We start from the raw sequence: 19,563 nt of genomic DNA on the forward strand, positions 1-19,563 counted from the left end.
TCCCCGGCGCTCGCTGCGCCAGTAGCACCCGGGACGTGCTGGGGCAGGCAAGTGGCTGATGGCAACTCTGTAGAGCCGCGTGAACCGAAGCGGGCCTGCCAAGGGAGCGCGTGGTGCCTGTCCGTGCTCGGGCTGAGTCCCAGCCCCGCTTGCGGGGAGGCTTCCCTCAGAATCCCTGCTGCTGAAGGAAGTCAACCTGGCGCTTGGATCCCGTCGGCAGATCCGTGGTTGGGGGAGTCAGAAAGAAACTTCCCAATTCGGAATTAACTCTTGCCCCTGGGTTTACCACGGCTTATGGACTGATACCGTCTCACAAAATGGAGGCTGGTTTGGGTGTGCACTATGGGGGATTCAGCTAGGGAAAGATGGGCTTCCCGGGGGTGGGGGGGCTTTCAACCCTTGGGCTGAACTTTAGCAACTCCCCTTTCTCTCTGCCCTACTTCTGAGGCCCTGGGAGGCTGAGACCGCCTCTGTTGCAGGCCAGGCAGGAGTGGGGAGGCCCTCCGATGCAGGCCAGGCTACACAACCCAGCTAAGGCTGAAGCCGAGGGCCTGGGATGGGATGGGTTGACACACTCCTGTTGGCTCCACGGAGCTTTGTGGTTCTCAGGCAGCCCTCCGTGGTGCTCAGCAGAGGCCTTTCTCCCACCCACTCCTGGCTGCCTTCTGGCTTTTGCAGCTGGAGCACAGCCAGGGGCCAGTGGTGGTGGTGGTGGTGGAGGAGGAGGAGGAGGAGGAGGAGGAGGAGGCTTCTCCTTGGCTGCTTGCAGGGCCTCCTCCTCGCTGGATCTGGGTGCGGCTGAAGCGGCTGAGCCGGTTCGGCAGGGTGAGGCAGGTAGGCTGGGAACTAGCAGGGCCGCCACCGCTGTAGTAGCAGAAGCAGGCAGCGACAGGCCCTGCTGGGCGGGCTGGAGCAGGAAGGGAGGGCGTGCTGGGTTCGAGGTCTGAGTCCCTGCAAGGGCAATATGGCAACATTCTCCTGGTTACCTCTCTGCAGAGCTGCAACGGGTGGCAGGGAGGCTGCCAACTGGGTGGCACCTGGGATGAGAGTGGCTGCCTGAGGCCGGCCACCTTGAGCTTGGTGTTCTTTGGAAAGGAAGTTGCGGTCTTTCCTCCCAGCTGCCCATTTCTTGGGGCCGGCCAAGGACAGGCCAGTAAGGGTCAAAACCACCAGGATTCTCCAACAGGCCCCTCTTAGATAGACCGCCTCCCAGAAACGGATATTATAAGCTTAGCTTTTTTAAAAAAACAGGATAGTAACTGTTGTTAATAGAATAGCTTACTGAGTAAATGTTTAAATTTTAAGTTCTGCATTTTTCCCAAGTTAATTACTCAATTCCCTGGAAGGGAATGTTGTAAATGATCCTTGGCCATTCCCTCCAAGCAGCCTGGAGCATCTCTGGAAGGCCTGGCCAGTCCTGGGGGCTTTGGCGCACCCGTGAGACCGCCATCCTGGAACAATGGAGAAGGTGCGGCTGCCTGGGGCGGGACAGGAAAGCTGAGGCAGACAGAGTTGGCAAGGGGCTCCGTCTTACAGGGGTTCGGTCTGGGACCTTGAGCCTGGGGCTGTGGCCACATTCAAGAGCATTTCAGCCTTGGAGGCTCACAGGGTGACAGACCGCTCGGTGTCTCCCAGAACTGTTCTTTTGGAGAGACCCTGGAAACCAGTCTGAGCTGCTGGAGGGCAGCTAAAATAGAAATCTAGTGAAGAGAAGGAGGGTTAGGGCTGGCTTCCCAGCGATGGGGTCAGTCTGACGGTTGATAAAAGTGAATGGGAGACTACCGGTAACCCTAATTACCAAATCTAGCAGAAAGCAGTTAGTGAAATGGGTAGCCACGGCGTTGCTCTTCCAGGAGCTCCTGCTCAATCCTGGGTGCTCCCTTTGTGGAGGCCCACTCAAGGTTTCCCGAAGCCTTTGCAACTTGATGCTCGCTTAGAACACCCAGCGAAGCCAAATATGGAAGAGGCGGGATGACCCAAGAGGGGTTGGTGCTTTTGTGGCCACACACGGTCACCAAGTTGGGTGGCTCCATGCGGAGAGGACTTCAGGGAGGAGAAGGGGCTCCAAGCTGTTCCTTGTGGCCTCCAACATGGCCTCCCGTGGCTCCTTTCACCGTGGTTTGGAAGGGGTGTCCACTCAACAGCAACGGAATCTCTGGTGCACCAACCCAATTCAGAGCATTTTAGAATTTGGAACCTGACATCCCTGTTTTGGGGCCTTTCTCTTCAGGCCTGTTTTTGATATAAAGCAACGGGGATGGGAAATTGCCCAAGGTAAAGTTAGCACCTTTCAACCAAGGGTCAGGACCTTGAGGCAAAAAGGTGGCCCCTCTGAACTCAGCTCCCAGGGACTGCCCAGCAGTTCCCTTGGCGGCATTGTGGATATGGCCTTTTCCTGGGGTTCCATTATTTAATCCCAGCTTAGCCCTGGGATTCCCAGGTGTCATCCATCCATACCCAGCTCCCAGCACATCAGGCAGGCCGGTGTGGGACCCCTGGGAAGCCTGGCTTTCTGGCGGGGGATGGAACACACAGGCCAGCTGAGCGGCTGCAGGAAAGTTGGGGCCTCTCCTAATTGCTGCTCCACACTCCCTTTTGGCTACTCATTTTTCCGTTTTGCATGTCACCTGCCAGTTTCTCACCATTTCTAGATCTTTTTTTGGAACTTGATTGTGTGGCGAATTACTGCCCTCTTTTAAACAAAGAAGAATATACAAACGGGTGAGCATTTCAAAACTGCAGTGTTGGTGTGAGTTTACTGCAAAATAATTTTACAGAACAAAAAGTGCTTGAAATCTCCTTTCAGAGGTAAATTATTGGTACCCTGCTATAGATTAAAGCTGCAGTGTGAGCAAGTATGTAAAAAGAGTTCAACGTAATGAGTATTTATTTATTTGACTTATATGCCACCTTTCTAGCCAAAAGGCGCTCAACTTTGCTAATAATGAAGGTGAATGAACCGGTTGAAGAGTACTGATAAAATATTTGACACATCAGTTTGAATCCATGGACTCCCACGACCAGAGTGAAAGTGGGGGGTGCCTTCTCTCCTGTCTGATCAGCAGAAGAAGAGGGGTTAAGCGTCTCCCTTGAAGGGGGACAGCTTTAGAAGCAGGGTAGCGGAAGCCCCCCCCCATATGCCCTGCCAGGAGGACCATGGAGTTGCTGCAGAGATTTGCTGGTATCTCTGTAGTGAAAACCTTCCTTTAAAGGTCTGTACTCTGGATTCCTCCGCCCCCCCCCAGTACTCTTTTCATTTATATTTTGGTTATTTTCATGATAAAGAGTGTGGTACATTGCTAAGTCTGCCATTTATTTTTAACACACAGTATTTTTTCAACTAGCAGTGTGTGAAACTGTCTTGTAATTTTCAGTATAATACGAGAGAGGAAGCACCAGGCCAGTGATAGCGAACCTTTTAGAGTGAGTGCCCCAAACCCGCCCTGCCCTGGCCTGCTCTGCCCCCCCGTTTTGCCCCCCCACTCATCCCCCGCCCACCTGCAGGGCCCCACACCGCCTCCACAGCCTGCCGATCACCCAGGCAGCCCTGCAGTGCCATGGCGGCCACACCCTCCGCACGCGCTCCACAGCATCATCTGGGGCATGGAGGCGGAGTCTTGCCCCCGCTGCCTGGCTGCCATGTCCTTGGTTGCGCTGCTCCGCGCAGGCTACCCCCAGGGGCGACTCTCCTCCAGGGGGGCTGCTGGTGAGGGGTTGCGGGGGGAGGCGGGGCTGGGGCGACGGCACACGTATCCACAGAGAGTGCCACCTCTGGCACACATGCCATAGGTTAGCCACCACTGCCCCAGGCCATGTTCTTTGGGATAATTGGGGAGGGGGTTCTTAATAATGTTATTTGCCTTTTATTTTATGCAGGTAGCCAATTTTTCTTTTCTCTCTTAAATATAGATTCTATATCTATGTAATAAAATGGTGTTTGAGTCTACTGAGATTCTATATCTGTGAGCAATACTAGAACATAACATTTAAATATAGAAAAGTTTATTACTAGATATTTGTTAAATGCTACAAGTCACAACATCAGTTGGTATTGGGAGATTGTTGAGAAGTGTACCAAAGTAAAATTTATGGATGGAGTTAGTTTCGATGTGTGAATCTAAAAATGTAGACTTAGCATGTTTAAAATCATTAAGGGCAGGTATTGCTTATTTACAGGGAGACTCATTTGATGGAACAGGATAAATCTCTGCTAATGAAGGGTTGGGTGGGACAGGTTTATCTCAGAGACGCTTGGATGAAAGCAAAAGGTGTGGCCATTTTTGTTTAAAAAGAGTCACCAATTGATGTATAAGTTATCATTGATGTCAGTGGGCATTATTTAATTTTATGGGTTAAAGCAGAAGAGATTGCAATGGCTATGGTTATGGACCAATGTAAATTCTCCTACTATGTTTTTATTTTTATTTATTTATTTTAATAATATTTCTATACCGCCCTTCTCCCGCAGGACTCAGGGCGGTGAACAGGGCAAGAATAAAAATACAAATTACAAAAGTTAAAACTAAATTAAATAAATGCCCACATACTAAAATAGATATTTAAAACCTAATAAATAGCCCCCGATCCCCCCATCAGGCCAGGCCAGCTTGTTCAAAAAAGTATGTTTTTAGCTCGCGGCGAAAGGAGCGAAGGTCGGGCGCCGTCCGGAGCTCAACCGGGAGCTGATTCCATAGCTCCGGGGCGCCCACAGAGAAAGATCTCCCCCTGGGGGCCACCAGTCGACATTCTCTGACCGGTGGCACCCTGAGGAGGCCCTCTCTGTGGGAACGCACAGGGCGGAGGGAAGTCGATGCCGGCAGCAGGTGTTCCCTCAGGTACTCCGGCCCCCTGCCATGGAGGGCTTTGAATACCATTACTAATACCTTGAATCTCACCCGGAAGGCAACCGGTAACCAATGCAGCTCACGGAGCAGAGGTGTAACGTGGGATTATCGGGAGACTCCCAACACAACTCTCGCGGCTGCATTCTGTACCAGTTGGAGCTTCCGGGTGGTCCTCAAGGGCAGCCCCATGTAGAGAGCGTTGCAGTAGTCAAGTCGAGAGGTCACGAGCGCATGAGTGACCGTGCATAAATCATCCCGGCTTAGATAGGGCCGCAACTGGCGCACCAGGCGAACCTGGGCGAAAGCCCCCCTAGTCACAGCTCCTATATGGTCTTCCAGGGTGAGCCGTGAATCTAGGAGGACTCCCAAGTTGCGAGCCCTATCTACGGGGGGTAATAATTCACCCCCCATAGTAAGAGGTGGAATGTCCGAATAAACCCGGGATGAAGGTATGCAAAGCCACTCGGTCTTGTCGGGGTTGAGTTGAAGTCTGTTCCTCCCCATCCAGACCCGAACCGCCTCCAGGCAACGGGACATCACGTTGAGGGCATCACTGGGGTGGTTTGGGGTCGAAAGGAAAAGCTGGGTATCATCAGCATACTGATGATACCCAACTCCAAAACCACGAATGATCTCACCCAGCGGTTTCATATAGATGTTGAACAGGAGAGGCGAGAGAACCGACCCCTGAGGAACTCCACAAACGAGAGACCTAGGGGCCGATCTCTGCCCCCCTGCCAACACCGACTGCGAGCGTCCCAGGAGATAGGAGGAGAACCACTGAAGAACTGTGCCTCCCACTCCCAATCCCCTGAGACGCCGCAGCAAGATACCATGGTCGATGGTATCGAAAGCCGCTGAGAGGTCTAACAGGACCAGAACAGAGGAATGCCCCCTGTCCCGAGCCCTCCAGAGATCATTCACCAGCGCGACCAATGCCGTCTCCGTGCTGTACCCGGGCCTGAAACCCGATTGGTACGGGTCTAGATAATCCGCTTCATCCAGGACCAGAGGGAGCTGATGCGCCACCACACTCTCAACAACCTTCGCAAGAAAGCGAAGGTTGGAGACAGGACGAAAGTTGTTCAATACAGCTGGGTCCAAGACAGGCTTCTTGAGGAGAGGCCTCACCACCGCCTCTTTCAAGACGGCGGGGAAGCTACCCTCACTCAGAGAAGCCGATATAACTGCCTGGAACCAGCTGCGTGTCCTCTCCCGGGCTGCATAGACCAGCCAGGAAGGGCACGGGTCCAATAAACATGTGGTGGTGCTCAGCCTCCCCATGATCCTGTCCACTTCCTCCGGAGTCACAGAATCAAACTCCTCCCAGGTGATATCGACAAGACCGCCCGCGTCCTGCTCGACAGACTCTGCCCAGTCAGAGTCCAAACCGGTCCGAATCCGAGCGATTTTGTCCGACAGATGCTGGTTAAACTCCTCGGCACGACCCTGCAAGGGATCCTCCCTCACCTCCTGATTCAGGAGGGAGCGAGTCACCCTAAACAGGGCGGCCGGGCGATTATCTGCGGACGCGATAAGGGTGGCGAAGTGGTTAGACCTCGCCTCCCTTATCGCAGCGAGATAAGACCTAGTGTAGGTTCTTAGTCGCAATGTTGTATGAAAGTGTTTAGCTTTGAATCAGTACATTTAGGATAATAGGAAGAGATTTCAATGAAATTTTGGTCTGGAGCTTGTTAAAAACACACGAGCATGAAAAAAAAACAATCATTAAGGAATAATTCTATTTAGACGATCTCAAGCACAAGCATACTGCAGCAATCCTGAAGAGCAGGAAAAGGAAATAAATCATCTATACAACATCTTCTGACAAAATGGATATCTATGCAACTTCCAATCAAAAAGTGCCTGACCACTCAACCTACTACAGTACAACCAACACAGGCGGCAAAAATGATAACGGTATCATACATCAGAAACCTCGCAGAAACCACCAACAGATTATCACAGTCCCATGGAATCAGCACACAAACCAGCTAAAGCCCTCCAAAACATCTCAAGTAAGCCAAAAGACCCAGCAGCCCCTAAAGAAAAAAACAGGAGTCATCTACAACACACACAGTGTCAAGACCGCAACAGCCACTACGTAGGACAAAGAGGCAGAAAACCAGCAGAACACATACTTGAAGATCAACTGGCAGCCAGAAGACTGGATGAAAACTCTTTCATTTCTCAACGTATGGATAGACTTAACCATAATTTCATCCGGGAAACTGGCCATCCTAAACCAAGCCAAGTCCAAAAACTAGAGTTTTCCTGGAAAGCTGGCACTCTGACAAATTGGCCATCAGTGGACACATGAACATAACAGAAGAACAAAGTTGGAAGGGACCTTGGAGGTCTTCTACTTCAACCCCCTGCACAGGCAGGAGTCCCTATGCCATTCCAGACAAGTAGCTATCCAGTCTCTTTTTGAAAGCCTCCGTTGATGGAGCACCCAGAACTTTTGAAAGCAACATTCATCCCACTGGTTAATTGTCCTCACTGTCAGGAAGTTTCTCCTTAGTTCCAGGTTGGTTCTCTCCTTGATGAGTTTCCATCTGTTGTTTCTTGTCCTGCCTTCTGGTGCTTTGGAGAATAAGGAGCTCCTCCTCAAATATAAACTAGACAGACCCAGTTCTTGCAACCATTCTTCATCTTTGTTGCTCTTTTCTGCACTCTTTCTAGAGTCTCAACATCTTTTTTATAATATGGTGACCAAAGGTGGATGTAGCCAAGATTATCCATGAGGCTCAATTATTCAGGGTGATGAAAATTTAAATTTTTTTGAAAAGACTGTGAAGAGCTCCAGAAGTAGTTGTTAAGGAGAATATTTGTAGCTCAAGGTTGAAATGAGGGGCCCTTGATTCTCTCCGCTCTTGGCTGTTTTCCTGCAGATGTTTCATTGCCCAAACTACGCAACGTCATCAGTTTACATCAGCATAAAAGTTATGTGTGTTGGGGCAGTCCCCTAACCTCACCCAGATGCTAATTAGATAGAGTGTCTGTAATGGCCCACAAAGAAAACCATGGATTCTTAAGTGGAGGGCTTGGTGAAGATGGGACTTAGTGTGCAACGGCCATGGGAAAGAGAAATTCCCTGACAGGGATCATCAACAAGGAGAAAGGGACTGAAAATGCCAACAGCGTGATGCCTCTGGTACATCTTCATGGTGTCTTTGCATTAGGCATGCTGTGCACAGCTTTGATCACCATGTTTGTAAAACTGTGTGTGTGTATACATATGTATATGTATGTGTATATATACACGTATACCTCTCTCTCTCTCTCTCTCTATGTGTGTGTGTGTGTGTGTGTGTGTGTGTATCCTCCTCCTCCTCCCAGAGCTGGAAAATGACAGAACGGGGAATCCAAAGTGCCTGATCCAAACTCTTCTCCCCAAGAAGGAATGAGAAAGTTTGAGACCCCTCACTTGGGAGAAAGATGGCCAAAGGAAAACACAGCTGAAGACCGAAGAGCGTGGTTTGGAGAAAGTGGGCAGGGAGGAGATTTTGGACAGAGACAGGAAGAGACCTGGCCATTCAAATGAAGGGTCTTCTCCATGCCGCACAGGATTAACCTGAGGACCTCCTGTCCACGGCTCACCTCAGCAGCATTAATGCAGAATCTCTAATGGGAAGACATCTCTGAGACAGGAAACAGTGCAAGGCTGTAGAAGCCCCTTCCCAAGATGGAGGAAAAGTCAAGGATTCTCCTGGTGTTGAAAAGCCGATTGGGCCAACCTGGTTCTACAAGTCTAAAGCTTTTTTTGTCAATGCTGCTACATCGGATATTCTTGCTTTGACAATATATGAAAATGCAGCCATTTCCCCCTTAACTTGTGTGTTACTTTTAGAATTAGATGATGCTGGGGGGGGGGGCGCAGAAGGAAGAATGTGTATGGAAATTAGTTAGACATAACAACCTCTAGTAGTGTTTTTTTCAAGGCTGTTTGAAATAAGAGATGATAAGGAATGGCGGGTTGGAGAACTGGAGGGAAAGTCAGCATTTCAAACTAATTGGAGAATGTAATTTATGACTGTTAATTTGTTGTTGTTAGTTGCAAGTCGGACACCCATCGTGACCCCATGGACAACGTTCCTTCAGGCCTTCCTGTCCTCTACCATCTTCTGGAGTCCATTTAGGCTCACGCCTACTGCTTCAATGACTCCATCCAGCCACCTCATTCTCTGTCGTCCCCTTGTTCTCTTGCCCTCAACCTTTCCCAGCATTAGGCTCTTCCCCAGTGAGTCCTTCCTTCTCACTAGGTGGCAAAGTATTTTGAGTTTCAACTTCAGGATCTGGCCTTCTAAAGAGCAGTCAGGGTTGATCTCCTCTAGGACTGACCAGTTTGAACACCTTGCAGTCCAAGGGACTTGGAGGAGTCTTCTCCAGCACCATAGTTCAAAGGCCTCAATTCTTTGGTGCTCAGCCTTTCTTATGGTCCAACTTTCACAGCCATACATTGCAACTGGGAAGACCATAGCCTTGACTATATGCACTTTTGTTGGCAGGATGATGTCTCTGCTTTTTAGTGTGCTGTCTAGATTTGCCATGGCTTTTCTCCCCAGGAGCAAGCGTCTTTTAATTTCTTGACTGCAGTCCCCATCTGCGGTGATCTTGGAGCCCAGGAAAATAAAATCTGTCACTACCTCCATTTCTTCCTCATCTATTTGCCAGGAATTGAGAGGGCCAGATGCCATGATCTTGGTTTTCTTAATGTTTAGTTTCAACCCAACTTTTGCACTCTCTTTCTTCACTCGCAACAAGAGGCTCTTTAGTTCCTCTTCACTTTCTGTCATTAGAGTGGTGTCATCTGCATATCTTAGGTTGTTGATATTTCTCCCAGCGATCTTAATTCCAACTTTTGATTCATCTAGCCCTGCCTTTCTCATGATGTGCTCTGCCTATAAGTTAAACAGGCAGGGTGACAGTATAACAGTCTTGCTGGACTCCTTTCCCAATTTTGAACCAATCAGTGGTTCCATGACCATTTCTCACTGTTGCTTCTTGACCCGCATAAAGGTTTCTCAAGAGACAAATAAGATGGTCTGGTACTCCCATCTCTTTAAGAACTTGCCACAGTTAGTTGTGATCCACATAATCAAAGGCTTTAGCATAGTTAATTAGAGGAGGGAATTGTGCTTTGATATCATGTGTTTAGGGGAGGAGAATTCAGATTTTGGCTTCAACTATGTACATGCCGATGCCATGCAACTTGAATAAAGATTCTTTAAGGTAAACAATGCCTCGAAGTTCTTTGAAGAATTTCATCTGTCGGAACCATGACATTTTTTGGGGGGGGGGGGTGTGCATGCTTTATGTATCATAAAAAAAGAGAAGGACTTTCCCATGTTTTTGGGACTCCTCAGAAAAGATATTGCATTGTATATAAAGACAGCTATACCTTTATTGAAATGTTAAAAAATAACAAACCAGCCCCACCCAACAATGGAAACCTTGAATGCATTTGCGTTAATATAAAAGGAAAAAGAAATGACATTGCCATACATGTAAACCACAGACCTCTCAACCAAACTGAGGAAATACATTTTGCTAATCAGTTAAGTAAGGTGTCCAGGAAGCAGCCTGGAACAGTAATGGGGGACTTTAACTATCCTAACATCAACTGGGTACCAAACTCTGCACCTGGCGGGAGATCAAACAGATTCCTGCCAAACGCAGAAGTCCCAAAAGATAGAGAAGGGAACTAGAGGGCCAGCTACACTGAGCTTAATTCTTACTGACAAGAGATAAAATAATAGAAGGGATTGAAATTGTGGGAAGTCTGGGAGAGAATGAGGGTGTCATACTGAAATTCAACATAACACAAGCAACGGAACAAAATCAAATGAGTACTTTAAGAAAGCCGATTTCAACAGAGCTTGGGAAGGATTCCCTGGCTATAACAAACCTTTTAATGACTTCTGCTCAATCTCCTCAGAAGTCAATGGCACTAACAGACCCAGGCAGGAGGATCATACCGGTCCTAGCAGTGCAGGCTGGGGCTTAAATCACTGGGTGGCTCAGTGGATAGGAGGTTGACTCACAGATAGATCCCAGAGCGCGATGCTTAATGGGCCACTGTCTGAACAGAGATCAGTCACAGGCGATGTACCATAAGACTCAGCCCTGGGTTCTGTTCTGGTCAATGTGTTTCTGAGTGATATAACAGAAGGATTGCTAGGTAAGGTTTGTCTTTTTGCTGGTGACACAAAGGTGTGTAATAGAGTCGATGTCCCTGGGGGTATTCATAACATGGAAAACAATTTGGCATTGCAGGAAAATTGGTCAAAAATGTAGAATACAGCTCAAAGTTTATAAATATAAGATGATGCACTTGGGGGAGGGGGGAAGAATCCTTTGGCAGGGGTCAGTATTGGGGGTACAACAGAAGGAAAAGATGTAGGTGCTCTCCCAGGAGACAACTGCAAAATGGGGAAACAGTGTGGCCAGGCAGCTGTGAAGGCCAACCAAATTCTGGGATGCATCACTAGAGGGGATCCCCGGCAGGAAGAAGGTGGTCTTAATCCCACGACGTAGACTAGAGCTTTAGTCAGGTCCCATTTGCAATACCGTGTCCAGTTCTGGAAACCCTAAGACTGAACGAGTCCAGAGACAGGCAGAGGGACAAAACATACCACAAGAGATGGGAAGAACTGAATCTGTGCAGCCTGGAGGACAGGAGGGAAAGGGAAGCGATGGAAACCATTAAATCTATTAAGGGTGCGAATAAGACAGTATTTTAAATATTAAGCAAAAATCCATAACACGGGGAAGTAATCTCAAACTGATGGAAGTTCAGAAGTAATGCTGGAAAGTGACTTCACAGAAAGCGTGGTGGACGCTGGAACCAACTTCCAGCAGAGGGTTGTGGGTCAAAAACAAACTCAGAGGGCAGACAGATGGTACACTAGATGGTCCTCCTCCTCCCTGCCAAGCTCCCTGGTCTGCTGGTGTAGGTGCATGAGGAGGCACACCCGCTTTCTCTGCACCACGGAGACATTCCTGTGTGTAACTCCCCTGCAGCCTTCGGCAATTACCCCACCCCACACTGCAGTGCAACAGCTGTGATACTATGGGAGGCTACCAAGCCAAGCGCAGCCAGGCGTTCCCATTTCCCGGGAGCTGTACGGCCAGCTCGCTTGTACTCAGAGGGCGTGGTTTTCCCAAAGCGGTCCAGGCAACATGGGAGCTGGCACCAAGTAGCAGCTTAGTTTTTCTTTCTGCACAGACTTCCTAACAAGCACACAACACACTTGGCCTAGTCACCCTTTGCACAGGGTTTACACAGTGGATCAAATCCTATGCTAATTAAGCAGGTAGGATTTGTAGAAGATGTTGAGGGTCACCTGCAGTCAAAATAAACTCTAATCATGGTTAACTTAACTAAGCTGCCTGAATGTGGCACCATAATCCACCTGGTGGTCTCAGCCCGTCTCCTCTTCCACCTCAGGCCTGAGGGGTTTCTGAATTCACCACCCAGGAATAGCATGGAGATGACCTAGTTGGGAGGGGGGAGGCCCCTGGAGATCTTCAGTGCCCACAATCCCTCTACAGTTCAGGAGAGAGTCCTGGGTTCCGTTTCCCCTCAAAGGGGCTCCCTTGCCAGGCCGTGCCATGGGAAATGGAGGCAGTGTGTGAGGGTCAGAAGGGCTCTTGGAAGCTCCAGGCCTCCTGCATCCCCTTTTCCTGCTTGACAGATGCCGTTTTCTTTTACCTCGAGATGGTGGTATAGCTATTTTTGCTTCTGTCCCAAGGTTTCTCTGCTGCCTCCCAGTTTTGGGGGGCTTGCCAGAATTGAATCTCCTTTGGCTCTTAAAAATACTAATTTAAGAGCTCTCCATGGTGCAACAACGGCACAATGCTCTTTTTGGCCAGTGCACTTTTCACCTGGGCCAGGGATTTGCCCATCCCCCTTGAGGCCTTCTCTGTTGGGAAGGCTGTTCTTCCTACCGGCAGCACTCCCCCACAAATATACTTCCTCTGTGCAAAACACAGCGTGGTGTTTGAGCTACAGAGGAAGCAAAATGGCCTGGCTCAAATGTTGGGATATCCTTTGAGCTCCACCAGTGCAAGCTAGGTGCTGTGGGATGATTTCCCCTCCCATGAGGGTGAGAGTTTTTGTCTGAATCTCTGGCACAGAGAGAAGCCCCTGCGCCTTGGGAGGCGGGTTGGCTGGCTCCTCCAGGTGCTCAGCGGCAAGTGGAGAGGAAAGCAGGTGCGAAGGGCACAACTGACTAAGTCCTCTTTGATGGGACCCTACTGGAGCTGATGCACGGCATCACTTCAGCCGCCTGGATGGGCCGCTGTGGGTGCGGGCCTGCCCAGAAAGCCTTGCCACAGAACCAGAGAGCCGTCCTCCCCCATTCGGGCTTCTCTTGCCTGTGGCCTTGACCTTTCCAGGTGGTGATGCCCCTCCCTTCAGAGAGGGACTCCTGGTGATCAGAGTAGAGCAAAGGCACTCTGCTTGGCCCAGCCCTTGGGGGTCGCTCTGGGGACGCACTGAACCAACCAACCGGCCTCTTCTTTCCCCCCACAGAGGCTTCTGCTGCCATGGCTCGCCGGTCACAGAGCTCCTCCCAAGGGGACAACCCTCTGGATCCCAACTACCTGCCACCCCACTACAAGGAGTACTACCGCCTGGCGCTGGACTTGCTGGCGGAGGAGGGCAAGGAGAGCTACCACCGGTTTCTGGCGGAGGAGGCAGCCCCGGACTTCCTCTGCCCCTCGGAGGTTGAGCACATCACGCAGCACCTGCAGAAGCCACAATGCACCTCTCAGGAGGGAGGCGGCAGCACGGACTCCGGCCCGCCGGATGCAGACATGGACGGTTCCTCAGGCACTTACTGGCCAGTGAACTCTGACCTGGCCATTCCAGAGCTGGATCTGGGCTGGCCAATGGCCTTTGGGATCCGGGGAACAGAGGTGACTACTTTGGTACAGCCCCCACCCCCGGATAACCCCAGCATCAAGGAGGAGGCACGCCGAATGATTCGGGCTGCACAGCAGGTGGGAGAGCGAGAGGCAGAACTGTGAGGTTGTGGTTGTGTGTGTGTGTGTGTGTGTGTGTGTGTGTATTAGAGGTTCCAGGAGAGAAGCAGAAAAGTGTGCGAGACAGTTGGTTTTCCGCTCCAGATAATGACTTTTTTCTTTCAGTGGCCTTTGGGCTGTCTTTAGTTCTTGATCTCCCCCCAGAATTTTGTGTATGAATTGTGCTTCTATTCTGACCTGTTGTCTCCTGCTTTCGGAGAACAAGTGAGCATTTCAGTTCATGAGTGCAGCCCACTTCTCCACGCAGGAGTCCAGCAAAGCGGGGTGGTTCCCCCCCAAGCAACTGACACCAGGGTTAACTTCCTGTTTCCATTGGGACCTTACAATTTACCAGATCCCTCTTTCAAAGGAGGTGTTGTTCTGATCACTTTCCAACCCTCTGATGTGAGAACCAAATGTAGGGACTTGGCTGTCTCTCTCGGTTGGTGGTGCAGTTTTCCACCTGAATTCATGGATGGACTGCAGAGTTAGAAGGGGCCATTTATCTCATTGGCTCCCATCCTGCTCAGTGAAGAAACCTAAATGAACACCGCACCTCACATTCCCGCCCAAGGACTTCGGTTGGAGAAGTCTTTGTGAGGGAGGGCCCACCACCAGCCTTAGAGTCAAACTGCTCTGCCCTTGAGGGCTGTTTCCCTAACGTTCTCCCAGAATGGCTTGTCTCTACTCCACTTGGGAAGTTAGGAATCCAGGTCACTTGCCTCCTCGTTCATCTCACCGCCCTGAGTCCTCCGGGAGAAGGGCGGTATATAAATTTAATAAATAAATAAATCTCTAGGCAAGGCTCCGTCTCTCTGCAGATTGGCAGCTTTGACCATAAAGGAAAATCGTACAATTGTAGGGCTGGAAGGGACCTCGGAGGTCTTCTAGTCCAACCCCTGCCTAAGGCAAGAGTCCTCATACCATCCCAAAGAAATGGCTGTCCAACCATGTTTGGCCACCCTTTCCCACTGCACTATCTTTGCGGCGTGGCTGGTCCCCTCCTTTCCTCTCCCACCTGCTCCTCCAGGGCTGCTGAAGGAGACCGGCCACACTGCTCTCGGCCTCCCTGACCCTTTCCTGCGCTCCCCTGTCTGCGGGACGACACACACCGAGCTGGAAAGCAGTCCCACTGGCCGGGTGGGCTGGGCAGGAGAGAGCTGAAACCTAGAAAACCGAGTTGAATAAGCTATGATTCAATTGAAGTGTGGGGGAACCCAGGGGATGACCCAGGGGCCATTTTTAGGGGGCCCCTCTTCACTTCCACTTCTGGGTTTGGACTGCGCTCAGGTGAGCCCCCTGCACCCCTCCCCATCCAAAAGAGTTCATTCAGGTTATCTGATTATTAATCACTCCATTGGGATGCAGCCTGACCCAGGCTCCTAAGTCTCCACATTGGGAGGGATTTCCTGGAAGTGAGGGCTGTGAAAGAGCCCCCCCCCCTTCTTTCAGTGGAGGTCTCCTAACCGCAGGTGGAGGTTCATCTTTCCAAACTTTTTATTTATTTATTTTATTTATTCAATTTATATGGTTTTGCGGATCCTATACTCAGCCTGGGAGGGATTGGATGATCCTTCCAACTGTGATTTTATGAATACTCTTGAACTCTTCATCCCACTTATTTTTTTTCTTTGAAAATAATTCCTCTGAATTTCCTAAAAAATAGTCTTTTTGCAACCTTTTGCCAGAAAATAAATTTCTATTTCTTTTAATACCTATTTATGGATAACTATTCAACTTGTTAAAAAGGATTGAATCTGATTAATCAGATTTGTGCAATTTCTCCTGAAAACACTCTGAGTCAGTGACTGTCACCATCTCATGTGAATCTCAGAAATTTGTTTACTGATTATGTGTGTAATGTGCAAAATTTTACTAGGGCACAGGTTTTAGGCCACTGTACTGAATGAACATTCGGGGACTGTTAAAACAGGCTCACATACATATTTTTTAAAAATGTAAAAGGTAAAGCTAAGCGTTTCTCCTGTCCAGTCATGTTGGACTCTAGGGGGCGATATTCATCACCATTTCCTAACTCAGGGAACCAGCATTGTCCTAAGATGCTTCCGCGGTCATGTGTCCAGCGTGACTATACGCTAAAGGCGCAGGGAATGCTGTTACCTTCCCACCAAAGTGGTATCTGTTTGTCTACTCGCATTTGCATGTTTTCAGACTGCTTGGTGGGCAGGAGCTGGAGCCAGTAACGGGAGCTCACCCAGTCGTGCAGCGCTCAGGTCTCGAACCTGGGCTTTTAGCTTTCCATCTGACAAGCTCCACAACTTTAACCACTGAACCACTGAGCTCTTTTAAAAAGAAAAAATAGAAATTAAAAATATACAAATTTTAAAAAATGCATGTCACAAAAACAAGGAAGACATAGTATGGTGATCCCTATATTATAAAGAATTGTTGTTGTTAGTTGCGAAGTCATGTCCGACCCATCGCAACCCCATGGACCACATTCCTCCAGGCCTTTCTGTCCTCTACCATCTTCATTATAAAAAATTAAAACATAATAAATGAATAATTTAATAATAAAAGCATAATTTTAGTAACCAATCTAAACATAAAAAAGGCAAAGGCTTCCCCTGTCCAGTCATGTCTGACCCTTGAGGGGCGGTGCTCAATTCCCTTCCTTGGCCGAGGGAGCCAGTGTTGTCCGAAGACAATTTCTGGGGTCACGTGCCTGGCATGGCTACACGCCAAAGGCACCCAGAACACGGTGACCTTCCCACCGAAGTGGTACCTATTTACTCGCATTTGCATGCTTTCAAACGGCTAGATGGGCAGGTGGAAATCTAAAATCTAAACATAAATCTAAACATAAGAAAAGGCAAATAAGGAAAAGCACTCCAAAGTGTATTTTTGTCTGGTGTCATCATAAATGTCCCTATTTTATATATTCTAAATACTGAAGCATATGACACAAAAGTCGTATTTCCTGATCCAAGGAAATGCTTTATGCTTCTTTGAAGATTTTCAGGATAGCAGTAGGGTTCCCAAATGTTTAAAAGATTCCTTATAATTTAAAGAATGTGGGGAAAAAGTAGAAATACAGGAATGTTTCAGGTATAGATAAGAGAAGAGAATGGAAGTTGCAGCCAGTCTGAACACCTTGCGAATGATGCTGCCTCCCCAGCCCTTTTGGGGAGTGAACCCAGAAAAGCTCCCCAGACACATGGAGCCAGCCTCTTTTGGGATTTTATGGGCCGTTGCTGACTGCATGTAAAGCACGAAAAAATAAAAATCCAATTCTGTACTCATCAATTGCAAAACCAAATCATTTAATAATTGTTTTGATTTTCTGTGCCCTTAACAGCTTCATCTCATTTAGACTTCCTTAAGTAAGATATTTTTAAAAAGTCTACAAGATCAGCGGTTATCAGTCAATCATAAATTGACTTCCAATTCTTAGCTAGTGCTTCAGAAACATTTTAACAATAAAAATCAAACAATGATTTATACAGGCAGCCTTCAACCTTCGATCACAATTGAACCCAAAATTTCTGTTACTAAGTGAGATAGTTCTAAAGTGAATAATCCCTGCAGTTGTTAAGTTAGAATCAGGGTCATTAAGTGAATCCATCTCCCCTCATTGACTTTGCTTGTCAGAAGGTCGCAAAAGGGCATCACTTGACCCCAGGGCACCGCGATCGTCATAAATACGAGTCAGTGTCTGAATTTTGATCAGTGATCTCGGGGACACTGCAATAATCATAAGTGAGAAAAACAGTCATAAATCACTTTTTTCAGTGCTGTTGTAACTTCAAACGGTTGCTAAATGAACTGTTGTAAATTAAGGATTACCTGTAATATGATATTATGTATTAAAAAACTACATTTGTTATCTCCATAGAGCACAATGTTTAGAATGTTTACAAAATTTACATTTACAATTACAAAAATGTTGAATTCTTTCGTAAGGGTTGGGCAAAGCTTAAAACGTTTTCTTCACATTTTCTCCCTGTGACTTTTGCTTAAGGTTTAATCTAACTTCCATACCCAGAACCTGGACAATAGACCGGTCAGTTGCTGTGGTTGCCCTTGGGTGACTTGCCCCAGAACGGCATCGTCACACCTAGCCAAACTGCCCTACAGGAGCCTCTGTGCCGTTCACAGGGCAGTGCAACGCAGCCTGCCTGGGCTCTGCCCCTCCGAACCAGCCAGACGGACATTCCTAGGGACTCCTGCAAGGGGGAGATGGGTCTCCTCAGGTGCTGTGGGTTGACCAGCCAGCCAGCCAAGGCTCGGGGTGTCCGGCCTGAGGAAAGGGAGCTCGTGCTAGTGCAGGGCAAAGGCTGCCGCCGCCTTCCTCTTATCAAAAGCGGGCTAACTCAGGCAAGGGTGGAGGAAGTCTGGATGGCCAAGTGTCACACAATGGGAGACAGCTGGCCTCTCTGTCCAGGGTCGTAATCTGGGCTTTTTCCTACTCCCTCAGGTGGTTGCTATAGTAATGGATATTTTCACCGATGTGGACCTCTTGAGCGAGGTGCTGGACGCGGCTGCACGCAGAGTTCCCGTCTACATCCTCCTCGATGAGATGCATGCCCAGCTCTTCCTGGACATGGCTGCCAAATGCAGAGTGAACCTCAACTTTGTGGAAGTGAGCACGGAAATGGGTCTGGAGGGATTTGGGGAGGGCAGGAGAGTCAACGGGCACAAGTGAGGAGGGCCCCACTGGAGGCAGAGCTGCAGAGCCAAAGGAGCAGCTCCTTTGATGGGGATGAGGGAGCCTCGTCAATTTTTGCCTGAGATGGCACAGGGCCTCCTGCTTGAGCAGAAGGTTGGATGGGAAGACCTCCCAGGCCTCTTCCGACTCTTCTGTTATTCTGCTAATTTCTTCCTTTTGTCCAGTGACCGACTGCAGTAGCTGGTGAGCATCAACTCTCACACCAGGCAATGTTGTACAATGTAGGATGGCCACAGGTCAGCTAATGAAACGTTAATCTAGCATACTATCGGTACTAACATAGCTCTATGTAATGTTTGGTTCGCTATGTTGTGTGAACCCAGAACATCAGATCGAGTAAATCACGATTTAATAAAAGTAGGAAAGTGTGTTCTGAGAACACAGGGCAACATCTTGTCTCATTCCAATGGACATTGCGATACTGAGCACCTACTGGAAAAGTCTTTTGCAGTTGGCAGTCTGTGTGCCAGTTTCAGAAATAGGTTGCTCATAGGGGGAAGAAGTTTACCAAATATAAGGAAGAGTTAGGAACTTTTTCACATAGTGAAACAACATCACAAACCTCTGCTAGCCATCTTTGGTTTCCAGCTGAAAAGACCCAACCTGAGGCTCTTGGGAACAGGCAGGAGTCTTTTTTCACCCTCCAACCCCACCCCCACTCAGCTGATCCTGTTCTGGTCCAAGAAGAAAACCACTTGAGCCTCTTGGGCAGGATGGAGGCTCAAAAGGCCAAGAGGGGAAATGCAGGGTGTGGGGGAAAGCCTGATGTGAAATGGCGAAGGTCACCAGGCCTCGGCACTTGCTGATCAGCCTCTTGGTTCCTTTGCAGTTCCTACGTGTGAGGACAGTTTCTGGCCCCACCTACTACTGCCGCACGGGGATGTCCTTCAAGGGTCACGTGAAGGAGAAGTTCTTGCTGGTGGACTGCATGGTGGTGCTGAGTGGCAGCTATAGGTGAGCAGGGGTGGGGGTGGGCGGGCGGGTGGGTGGCCTGCACAC

General features: G+C 49.0%; 1 protein-coding gene across 1 annotated transcript in view; it reads left to right on the forward strand.

Moving 5' to 3' along the window:
• The window catches only part of FAM83H (family with sequence similarity 83 member H), a 28,341-nt gene that overhangs the window by 616 nt on the left and 8,162 nt on the right, over positions 1-19,563 (forward strand). The window contains exons 2-4 of the mRNA XM_081324464.1: positions 13,384-13,853; positions 18,313-18,477; positions 19,394-19,518. Of these exons, the coding sequence (XP_081180590.1) occupies positions 13,398-13,853; positions 18,313-18,477; positions 19,394-19,518 (746 nt within the window). The 5' untranslated portion in view covers positions 13,384-13,397. The remainder of the gene's footprint in view (positions 1-13,383; positions 13,854-18,312; positions 18,478-19,393; positions 19,519-19,563) is intronic.

The sequence above is a fragment of the Vipera berus genome (assembly GCF_964194415.1).
Source record: "Vipera berus genome assembly, chromosome: 3".
Taxonomy (NCBI): domain Eukaryota; kingdom Metazoa; phylum Chordata; class Lepidosauria; order Squamata; family Viperidae; genus Vipera; species Vipera berus.